This window comes from Staurois parvus, unplaced genomic scaffold (assembly GCF_062004578.1).
Source record: "Staurois parvus isolate SC_StPar_1 unplaced genomic scaffold, SC_StPar_1.0 ptg000017l, whole genome shotgun sequence".
In the NCBI taxonomy this organism is placed as follows: domain Eukaryota; kingdom Metazoa; phylum Chordata; class Amphibia; order Anura; family Ranidae; genus Staurois; species Staurois parvus.
In genome coordinates this window covers 16085660-16097832 of record NW_028317813.1, presented here as the reverse complement: position 1 = coordinate 16097832, position 12173 = coordinate 16085660, and the positions used below count along the sequence as shown (strand labels likewise).

Here is a 12173-nt window from a genome sequence, read left to right as displayed (position 1 = left end):
CTTCCCTGTTCTGTGCTACAGGCATGTTCACTGCAGCTGCCGGTCACAGTTTACAATTGGGAGCCATGGGCAGGACAATCACTGCAACAGCCAATCACAGTATTCACATGATCAGGAACTGCGCCTCCGGCCTTTCAGAACCCCTTAAAGGGCCAATGAAAGCCAGAGCAAAACGCTTAGGGACATATCGCAGCACAAAAACAAACTCCAGATGCGTTTTTGCTTATAGCTCACAACACACTCCATTCCGGTGCGTTTTTGATGCATTTTGCTGTGTTCCAGTACAGCTCTGTGCAAAAAAAAAAAAAAAAATTTCAGCATGTTCTATTGTTTTCTTTCTGCACCAGAGACCAACTGCACTGGTGTGAACTAGGGCCATTGGAATACATGGGAAACACCGTGCATGCATTTTTGATGCAGAAAAAAAAAATGCATTGGACTGCATTTTTTAAAGAGGAATTAAAGTCACTATAGTTACCTCTTCTCTCAAGTCCGAAGTCAGTGAAGTGCCCCTTGCCGACATCTCCCAGAGTGTTGGTCTTCAGGCATCTTCATTGGTCAGTGTGGGATGATGTAACTCTTGTGCATGCGCAGGAGTCAGTCATCAGCAAACAGGGACTGTGCTGGTGATTTATGTTGAGCTGCACATGCACAGCTTACATACCTCAGAACGTTGAGAGAAGGCAGGTAAGTGTATTTTAACTCAAAACAGACTCTAGTTTTGGTAAAATGCCTTTAGCTCTGCTGTAAAGCAGAAACAAGACCCACCAATTTTAATGGCTAATGCAGTGCCCGGCCAAATTTCGATCCATCTATGGGCAGGCTGGTTGTACAGAAATTGATCACTCAATTGACTTCTATGCAACCAACCTGCTGGAAAACCTTTTCTCGATCAGTGCATTTTAAAAGGTGGGAGAGCCTCTCCGCTGTCAGTATATAATAGCTCTGTGGGAGGGATTCCCCCCATCCATCTCAAATGTGTGGATAGGAAATCAATTAACTTTCTTTCGTTCCACCAGTGGGAATGAATCATGTATGGCCTACTTTACCGACACATACCTCAATCTGCAGTACATTCCACCATACCGTGAGACAGAGCATCTACATGGCTCTATGAGTTCAGGGTCTACATTTCCATTTACCAATAATACTTGCTGCTGGAGGTTAAAACAATTGAAAGAAACTCAACTGCATTTTCTGATTGATATAAATTTGATGATAAATACATTCAATATTTCACATGTGGTTTATGACTTAAAAAAAAAACACTGCCTTGTTCAACCACGTGGCTATTATCTGCTGTGGTTCACTTTTCAGAGAGCGTTTGACAGGCAGCAAGGAGGCTGTATGTAATTTCTCTGCCTTTTTTTTTTTATCTCAATATGCAGACTCACCATGCAGTAACCACATGCATTGCACACAATTACAGAGTGGTTGCGGAGTGGTCCCATTCACTGTTTGGCGGTAGAACCACCCACTGAATGCGACATGAAGTTTCATTTTTGCTGTGGCCATGCCATGCCTGAGCAGCTGTATTCCTGTGTTTTGGCGAGTAGTCTGAGGCATTAAAACTGTGGCTCAACCCCCTACCTTTACCACCACCCATGTGAATGAACCCTTGCTGTATGATGCCAGCACAGTGGCTAAATGGTTAGCACTCCCTCCTGACAGTACTAGGGTCATTGGTTCAAATCCCAACCATGGCACCACCTGCCTGGAATTTGCATGTTTTCCTTGTGCCTACGTGGGTTTCCTCCGGGTACTCCGGTTTCCTCCCACACTGCAAAGACATGCTGGTGGGTTAATTGGCCAGTATGTGTATGTATGAATGTGAGTTAGGGACCTTAGATTGTATGCCCCTTGAGGGTTAGGAACTGATGTGAATACGTAAATTGACAAAGCTATACAAGTACCAGAAAACAATTAAAAAACACATGTCTGTGTGTATCTATGTCTTGTATACTGTAGGTATCAGGGGTACTATTCATGTAACACATTCACAATACAGGACTGCCTGAGCCAGAAATGTATGTAATCCCAACAATGAGGTGATAAGAAGGTGACCTTCCCTGAACCCTGGAAGAGTCAGGATAAAAAGCTGACCTTGTTCCAGTCACACCCCATCCAGCACTGTAATTACACATCAGATAGATGAATGGAGCCATGCTCCCAGGACTACCCAGCACAGGCAGCAATCACCTTGGCACAGGACTGTCCCACTTCTGCTTTCATCATCTCGCAAATTCTGAACACATTGCAGTCACAATGGCAGACTGGAGAGCTGGCACGCAGCCAGCATAAATATATGATGCTAAAACAGAAAATATTTACTAAGGCAATGTCATCGCATCACACAAGGAAAACCTATAAAACATTACAGGAAGTTCCGCCAGCAGACAGTGCTGGATTATAAAAAAGGGCTATTGCCCCGAGTCGCACCCCCATGCAAAAATCATTTAAAAAATAGTTTCTTTTTTAAAATGTATGTCTTGGCAAGCAATATTTTCACTACAATTATCTGTAATTGCTTTTTTTTCTGGTATATTGTATCAATCATAAAGGATTTTTGGTGGCTCAAGCGAACTATGCATAGGGCTCCTACGCCATTAGGGCTTGCTCACATGTGCAACCAAGGGGCAGTAAAAGCACAATTGTGGTGCAATACTGGGGATTTAAAAGATTAAATAAATTGGCAAAGAAACAATCTATCACCTTCTCATTGCCTGTCAAACATCTCTGAACAGTGATCCATAGCTAGATCACTTTTCAGAGGAACGGCAGTCTCTGTCACACATGTGAAAAAGCTTTTAAAGTGACATGCAACTCTGGTTTGAAAAAAAATGTCAAGTACCTTCAAGTACTTTCAAGTATCTTTAAGTGTTCTCACCCTCCTCTTTTTTTTTTAGCTGCTGTGATGACTTCCTGTTAGAGGGTGTCTACGTTCATTCTCCATGGTCCCTCTGTATGTAGGAATGTAGCCACCCTCTCTTACTCACTCCCAGGATGGGCTATGGGATTTGCAGTGTGCATAGAGCAGTGCACATGACTAACTTTCATTCCAAACAAACAGAAGTGAGGGGAAAAAGGAGATGTTCTGGAACTCATACAGGATGTTACAAGAAGGAAGAAAAACACAGGAAGAAAAATTTTCATGAAAGACAGGATACAGGGCCATTAAGTAATGAATGTGTATGGATTAGATTTAAAGAAGCATATTGTTTAATGTCACTTTATGGTAGACTATAATTGTGTGTGCACTGTGACCTCATAATGACATGTCATCCATTTTTAAAGTATATGCCTGTCATGAGAAGGTAAACCAAATTCACTGTATTTGATTAGTGAGAAAAGTCAATTACAAAGAGTATAGAAGGTAAGTGAGCCAACGCTGTCAGTCCAGAACAAGCTCTGTATTGTGTTTTGGAGATCTATGTGGATAGAGATCTGCTGGTATGTACTGTATATACGTGTGGATTTCACAAACTATATTGACAAAAGTATTGGGACACCTGCCTTTACAAATACATGAACTTTAATGGCATCCCAGTCTTGATCTGTAGGGTTCAATCTTGAGTTGGCCCACCCTTTGCAGCTATAACAGCTTCAACTCTTCTGGGAATACTGTCCACAAGGTTTAGGAGTGTGTCTATGGGAATGTTTGACCATTCTTCCAGAAGCCCATTTGTGAGGTCAGGCACTGATATCAGATGAGAAGGCCTGGCTCGCAGTCTCCGCTCTAATACATCCCAAAGGTGTTCTATCGGGTTGAAGTCAGGACTTTGTGCAGGCCAGTCAAGTTCCTCCACCCCAAAATCACTCATCCAGGTCTTTCTGGACCTTGCTTTGTGCACTGGTGCACAGTCATGTTGGAACAGGAAAGGGCCATCCCCAAACTGTTCCCACAAAGTTGGGAGCATGAAATTGTCCAAAATGTCTTGGTATGCTGACGCCTTAAGAGCTTCCTTCACTGGAACTAAGGGTCCAAGGCCAACCCATGAAAAACAACCCCACACCATAATCCCCCCTCCACCAAACTGTGCACTTGGCACAATGAAGTTGAGTACAATTCTCCAGGCAACTGCCAAACCCAGACATGCCCATCAGAGAAGCAGGATTCGTCACTCCAAAGAGCACTTCTCCACTGCTCTAAAGTCCAGTGGCGGCGTGCTTTACACCACTGCATCCAACGCTTTGCATTGCACTTGGTGATGTAAGGCTTGGATGCAGCTGTTTGGCCATGGAAACCCATTCCATGAAGCTCTCTACACACTGTTGTTGTGCTAATCTGAAGGCCACACGACGTTTGGAGGTCTTTAGCTATTGATTCTGTAGACATTTGGCGACTTCTGCTCACTGTGCGCTTCTGCATGCACATTCCCGGTTTGGTCATTTTATGTGGCCTACCACTTCATGGCCGAGTTGCTCTTCCAAGTTGCTTCCACTTTGTTATAATACCACTAACAGTTGACTGTGGAATATTTAGTAGCAAGGACATTTCACGGATGGACTTATTGCACAGATGGTAACCTATCACAGTACCATGCTTGAATTCATGGAGCTCCAGAGGAGCAACCCATTCTTTTTCACAAATGTTTGTAGAATCAGTCTGCATGCCTAGGTTCTTGATTGTATACACCTGTACCCATGGAGAGGCTTGGAACACCCGAATCCAATGATTTGGAGCAGGGTCAATACTTTTGGCAATATAGTGTATATAGATCTCATGTAACCTATGTATGTAGAACTTGTCATCTGAATGACATACAATAAACAGACTCTGATGGGTAAATTTAGTGATTTTCTGAGTAATTCCCGAGTAAACTGAAATGACCTGGGTCCTTCAAGATTTAAATCTGGCCAGGCACTAGAAGACTTTTTCTAAAAGGTTTCTGTTTAATAACATTTGTTGGATTTTCTAATCATTAGTGCTATCAAATTAATATTTGATTTTAACCACGGTGACAAAATTTGGAGGAGCAGAATGGGAAATTTTTCTAATGAACTTCTAACAGAGTCTGTGGTTTTTATCTGGGGAAGTCCATTCATTCTAGAATTGAATGTTAAAAGCAAATTAAATTTTGCTGAACTTTTGAATGACCTTCGTTGCACCTAACAGTCTGGCAGGTACAAGGATGCTGACGGTATATGATGTCACAGATGATACAACTTTCCATTGGCCAAAACAAAAACACATGCAAGACACTTCAAAAACCATGCAAAAGAAATTGACTGTATACACCTAGGTGTGAATGGGGTCATAGCAACATGGGATGCCCAGAAACATGTATATTGCCTCCCAAGATCCTTCTTCCAGCAAGGATCAGAGGAGTCCGGGAATGTGTATAGTACCCTCATGATCCAATCAGGAATGATGGGAGGAGCCCAAGGAACGTATACCCACAAGACCCATCCAGCAGTGATCAGAGGAGCCCAGAAACATGTATAATACCATTATATTCCATACAGGAATGATGGGAGGAGCCCAGAAACATGCATAGTACCCACTATGATCCATCATCCAGCAGTGATCAAGAGCCCCAGAACATGTATAGTACCTCCCATGACCCATCCTGCAGTGAGGAGTTCAGGATCATGTATAGTACCCCTATTATCCATCAGGTATCAGGGAAGCCCATGAACATGTATAGTACCCCCTGTGACCCATCACCCTTGCCTGATCAGGGGAGCCCGAGAACATGTATAGTAACCCCTGTGACCCATCACCCTTGCCTGATCAGGGAAGCCCATGAACATGTATAGTACCCCCTGTGACCCATCACCCTTGCTTGATCAGGGCAGCCCGGGAACATGTATAGTACCCCCTGTGACCCATCACCCTTGCCTGGTCAGGGGAGCCCATGAACATGTATAGTACCCCTGTGACCCATCACCCTTGCCTGGTCAGGGGAGCCCATGAACATGTATAGTACCCCCTGTAACCCATCACCCTTGCCTGATCAGGGGAGCCCGGGAACATGTATAGTACCCCCTGTGACCCATCACCTTGCCTGATCAGGGGTGCCCAGGAACATGTATAGTACCCCCATGACCCACCCTGCATGTATACATGTATAGTACCCCATTATGATCCATAATCCAGCAGTGATCAGGGGAGCCCGGGAACATGTATAGTACCCCCTGTGACCCATCACCCTTGCTTGATCAGGGGAGCCCGGGAACATGTATAGTACCCCCTGTGACCCATCTCCTTGCCTGATCAGGGGTGCCCAGGAACATGTATAGTACCCCCTGTGACCCATCTCCTTGCCTGATCAGGGGTGCCCAGGAACATGTATAGTACCCCCTGTGACCCATCTCCTTGCCTGATCAGGGGTGCCCAGGAACATGTATAGTACCCCCATGACCCACCCTGCATGTATACATGTATAGTACCCCATTATGATCCATAATCCAGCAGCGATCAGGGGAACCCAGGAACATGTATGGGTCCCCTGTGACCCATCATCCTGCCGTGATCAGAGGAGCCCAGGAACATGTATGGCACTCCCTCCGATCCATCCAGCAGCGGTCAGGCCATGAAAAGCCCACCCCCTGGCAGTATCCAGCAATGCCCGGGTCCCATAGCCTGCTCCGCGCTCGGCTCCCCCTCTCCCAGCACACACCGCGTGTTATCATGACAAAGGAGAGCAGCGCCTACCAGCTTCCCGGTGGGTATCCTGACGGGCACACTGGAGAAGATCATGGTGTCTGCTAGGACAGGGTCACCCCGGGGCTGTCGCCTCTATTGGCTCCACTGGAAAGGCAGGAATACAATGTTCCTGGAACTTTCATTAACAAAAAAAGATCAGGGCGGGGCTCCTCGCGCCGAGCCCCGCCCTCCCCTCACGGGCTGTCCCACAAGCGGGTGATCGCTCCGGATGGAGCCTAGCCACGCCTGGTGCAGCGATGCCGCGGTGTGCTCGGGGTCAGGGCGGAGGGGAGATCCCCGATGGGGCTGTGTGTGGCGGGGAGGAGGGGATGAGTAGTGGAGGTGATTAGTCTCCCCTGACTCGTCTTCCCCCCTTTGTCGCTCCCTCCACGTGGGTTTGTCCTGTGCTGGGGGGAGGCGCATTGTTCGGTGCAGGGATTCCTGGCATACTTGAGGATTTAATCAGCAGATCAAGAGCTGAGCCAGAGACACTCAGTTCCCTGTCCTCCCTCCTCCTCTCCCCCCTCCTCAGCACATTCCCATCTCCCTCACTTCACTGGGAAGGTAATCCACACAGCACAACAAAGGGCGGCCCAGACACTAAACAAACACATGGCTGCCATGGAGCTCTCCCGTACTGCGCACTGTGTGCAGGGGACTTTCACTTTCAGCACCAGGGGCCCCTCACCAGCCACTCTGCTGTAGTCCTTTGTTGGGCCCACCAGCAGCTCCCATACCATGTGCCTCTAATAGGAAACATATGGCCTGGCGGAATGTGTCTTCAACACAGAAAAAGGAGGTTTGTTTTCTTTTTTCAGTTACCCCCTTAAAGGGGAACTTTAGTCACCTTTAGCTTTGGCCCCGCCCACCCTGTGGCACCTCCATCTTTATTAGCCAGACATTCCCAGTGGAATCCTGCACAATGGACAGACATGGTGGCATTTGGGACTTCCCATTTGTGTACTTCAGAACACTGCTGGGACCCAAAACCCTGCAGAACATTTGTGCAAGTGCAGAATCCATGGAATGGGGGGGGGGGGGGGGTCATTTACACCTAGCACAAAAACACTATGGAGGGTGGGAAATTATATATATATACTATATTGCCAAAAGTATTGGGACACCCCTCCAAATTATTATTATTATACAGTATTTATATAACTCCAACAGTTTGCTCAGTGCTGTACAATATACTGAGAGACAGTACACGAGACAGCACAGTAGCAATACAATACACGAGGGGTTCGAGGGTCCTGCTCCTTGGAGCTTACAATCTAGGAGGGAGGGGGTAGTGGTACAGGAGGAAATGGCTGTGGGGGATGGAGTGATAGGAAGAGTGGAGGAGATCAGCAATTAAGTGAGGGCGGGGTAGGCTTCCCTGAAGAGATGGGTTTTCAGGGTATGCCTAAAGGTGAGGAGGGTAGGTGACAGTCTGATGGATTGGGGTAGGGAGTTCCAGAGGATGGGGGGAAGTCCTGGAGGTGGGCATGGGGAGAGGAGACCAGGGAACTAGAGAGTAGGAGGTTTTGTGAGGAGCGGAGAAGGCGTTTTGGGTGGTAGATGGATATCAGGTCGGTGATGTAGTTTGGGACAGTGTTATGAACAGCTTTGTACGTCAATGTTAGTAGATTGAATTTTATGCGTTGGGCAATCGGAAGCCAGTGGAGGGATTGGCAGAGGGGGGTGGCGGATATGGAGCAGTTAGTAAGGTGGATGAGTCTGGCTGCAGAATTCAGGATAGACTGAAGCTGGGATAGTCTGTGATGAGGTAAGCCGGTGAGGAGGGAGTTACAGTAGTCAAGTCGTGATATAATAAGGGAGTGAATGAGTTGCTTTGTATGGGTGTATATTGGAGATGTTGCGGAGGTGAAGTCTACATGAGTTTGTCAGCGATTGGACCTGGGGCTGATGGTGGTGGTGTTGGTCGTGATGGAGAGGTTGGGGGGGAAGGGGCGTGGGCTGGGGGGAAAACTAGGAGCTCGGTTTTGGCAAGGTTTAATTTGAGGAAGTGGAGTGACATCCAATCTGATATGTCATTCAGAAGGCTAGTGATTCGGGTGGAGACTGAAGGGGTGAGGCGAGGGGTAGAGAGATAGATTTGCGTGTCATCGGCATAGAGATGGTAGTTGAAGCCGTGAGAGTGTATCAGTTAGCCAAGGGTGGAGGTGTAGATGGAGAAGAGAAGGGGCCCAAGGAGAGAACCTTGAGGGACCCCAAAAGAGAGGGGGGGGGAGGGGGCAGCGTTATACTGAAGGAGCGCTGTGATAGGAAGAGAGCGGAGTGTCTGAGGCCAAGAGAGTATAATTTTTTGAGGAGGAGGGGGTGGTCGACCGTGTCGAAAGCCGCGGAGAGGTCGAGGAGTAGGAGCACTGAGTAGTGGCCATTGGCGGTTAGCAGGTCGTTGGTGAGTTTGAGTAGGGCTGTTTCAGTGGAGTGTAGGGGACGGAAGCCAGACTGTAGGAGGTTGTCGGTGAGGTGGGAACTCAGGCGATTATAGACTAAGCGCTCAATGAGTTTGGATGTAAATGGCAGCAGGGAGATGGGTCTAAGGTTGTTTAGGTCGGTGGGATCCAAGGAGGGTTTTTTTAAGTATGGGAGTGATGTGCGCATGCTTCAGAGGGGAGGGGAATGTGCCAGTAGAGAGGGAGAGATTAAAGATGTGAGTGAGGGAGCGTAGATGGAGGAGGAGGGTGATCGTAGGAGTTGTGTGGGGACAGGGTCAAGGAGGCAGGTGGTAAGGCGAGCTTCAGAGAAGACCTTAGTGACCTCTTTAGTGGTAGCAGGGTCAAAGGAGTGGAGTGTTGAGGGGGTTTTAGTGTGAGGAATGTTAGAATACAAATCATTGTATTCAGGTGTTGTAATCACTTCCATGGCCACAGGTGTATAAAATCAAGCACCTAGGCAAGCAGACTGCTTCTACAAACATTTGTGAAAGAATGGGTCGCTCTCAGGATCTCAGTGAATTCAAGCGTGGTATCGTGATAGGTTGCCATCTGTGCAATAAGTCCATCCGTGAAATTTCCTTGCTACTAAATATTCCACAGTGAACTGTTAGTGGTATTATAACAAAGTGGAAGCAACTGGGAACAACAGCAACTCAGACACGAAATGGTAGGCCATGTAAAATGACGGAGCGAGGTCAGCGCATCCTGATGCGCACAGTGCGCAGAAGTCTCCAACTGTCTGCAGAGTCAATAGCTAAAGACCTTCAAACTTCATGTGACCTTCAGATTAGCACAACAACAGTGCATAGAGAGCTTTATGGAATGTGTTGCCATGGCCGAGAAGCTGCATCCAAGCCTTACATCACCAAGTGCAATGCAAAGCGGCGGATGCAGTGGTGTAAAGCAGGCCTCCACTGGACACTAGAGCACTCTGCAGTGACCAATGACACTTCTCTGTCTGGCAATCTGATGAGTTTAGTGGAGGGGGGATTATGGTGTGGGGTTGTTTTTCACAGGTTGTACTTGGCCCCTTAGTTCCAGTGAAGGGAACATTTCCATGCTCCCTACTTTGTGGGAACAGTTTGGGGATGGCCCCTTCCTGTTCCAACATGACTGCGCATCAGTGCTCAAAGCAAGGTCCATAAAGACATAAATGAGTGAGTTTGGGGTGGAGGAACTTGACTGTCCTGCACAGAGTCCTGACCTCAACCACATAGAACACCTTTGGGACAAATTAGAGCGGAGACTACGAGCCAGGCCTTCTCGTCCGACAACAGTGCCTGACACCACAAATGCGCTTCTGGAAGAATGGTCAAACATTCCCATAGATACATTCCTAAATCTTGTGGACAGCCTTCCCAGAAGAGTTGAAGCTGTCATAGCTGCAAAGGGGGGCCAACTCAATATTGAACCCTACAGACTAAGACTGGAATGCCATTAAAGTTCATGTGTGTGTAAAGGCAGGCATCCCAATACTATTGGATATACACACACACACACTTGGACACAGGCAGAATTTTAGATTTTTTTTAGGTATTTACCAAAACATAATCAAGCTATAATTATATAATGGATATGGGCTGAAAGTGCACACTCTCAGGTTTAATTTGAGGGTCTGTACATCCAAATTGGAGGAAGAGTTTAGGAATTACAGATTTTAAGAATAGCCATCCCCCCTTTTTCAAGGGATCAAAAGTAATTGGACAATTGAATCAAAAGCAGTTTCATGGCCAGGTGTAGGCTACTCCTTTGTTATTTATTCATCAATTAAGCAGGTAAAAGGTCTGGAGTTGATTCTAAGTGTGGGATTTGCATTTGGAATCTATTGCTGTGAACCTACATCATGCGTTCAAAGGGGCTGTCCATACAAGTGAAACAGGTCATTGTAAGGCTTCAAAAACAAATCCATCAGAGAGATAGCAGCCAAATTAGCAGTGGCTAAATCAACAGTTTGGTGCATTAGAAGAATGCACTGGTGAGTTCAGCAACATAAAAAGGCATGGACCTCCACGGGAGACAACAGTGGTGGATGATCGCAGGATCCTCTATGGTAAAGAAAAACCCATTCACAACATCCAGACAAGTGAATGTCGCTCTCCAGGAGGTGAGTGTATCATTGTCAAAGTGTATAGTCATGAGAAGACTTGATGACAGCAAATACAGAGGGTTCACCACAAGGTGCAAACCATAAGTCTGAAGAATAGAAAAGCCAGATTAGATTTGCCAAAAAACATCTAAAAAAGCCAGACCAGTTCTGGAAAAGCATTCTTTGGATGGATGAAACTAAGATTAATCTGTACCAGAATGACGGGAAGAAAAAAGTGTGGAGAAGGCTTGGAACAGCTCATGATCAGAAGCACACAATTTCATCTGTAAAACATGGTGGAGGCAGTGTGATGGCATGAGCATGCATGGCTTCCAGTGGCACTGGGTCATTGGTGTTTATTGATGATGTGACAGAAGCAGCCAGGTGAATTCTGCAGTGTTTAGAGATATACTGTCAGCCCAGATTCAGCCAAATGCAGCAAAGTTGATTGGACGGCGCTTCACAGTACAGATAGACAATGATCCAAAACACACTGCAAAAGCAACCCAGGAGCTTTTAAAGGAAAAGAAGTGGAATATTCTGCAATGGCCAAGTAAATCACTTGATTTCAACCCAACTGAGCATGCATTTCATTTGCTGAAAGCAAAACTAAAGGCAGAAATAGCTACGAACAACTGAAGACAGCTGCAGTTACAGCATGGCAAAGCATCAGAAAGGAGGAAACCCAGTCTTTGGTAATGCCCACAGGTTCCAGACTTCAGGCAGTCATTGCCAGTAAAGGATTCTCAACAAAATATTCAAAATGAACATTTTATTTATGATTATATTCAGTTGTCCAATTACTTTTGGTTCCTTGAAAAAGGGGGGATGGCTACTCTTAAGAGCTGTAATTCCTAAACCCTTCCTCGAATTTGGATGTACATACCCTCAAATTAAACCTGAGAGTGCGCACTTACAGCCCATATCCATTCTATAATTATAGCTTGAATATGTTTTGGTAAATACCTGAAAAAATAAAATTGTGCCTGTGTCC

General features: G+C 46.3%; 1 protein-coding gene across 4 annotated transcripts in view; it reads right to left on the bottom strand.

Annotated features, from left to right (window-relative positions):
* Positions 1-12173, bottom strand: part of RBMS2 (RNA binding motif single stranded interacting protein 2) — a 181077-nt gene that overhangs the window by 109620 nt on the left and 59284 nt on the right. The window contains exon 1 of one of the 4 annotated variants that reach the window (XM_089680431.1): positions 6659-6760. The exons of the other annotated variants lie outside the window; for them this stretch is intronic. Coding sequence (XP_089536557.1) covers positions 6659-6703 — 45 coding nt within the window. The 5' untranslated portion in view covers positions 6704-6760. Of the gene's footprint in view, positions 1-6658; positions 6761-12173 lie in introns of those variants that run through there. 4 annotated transcript variants of the gene reach the window in all.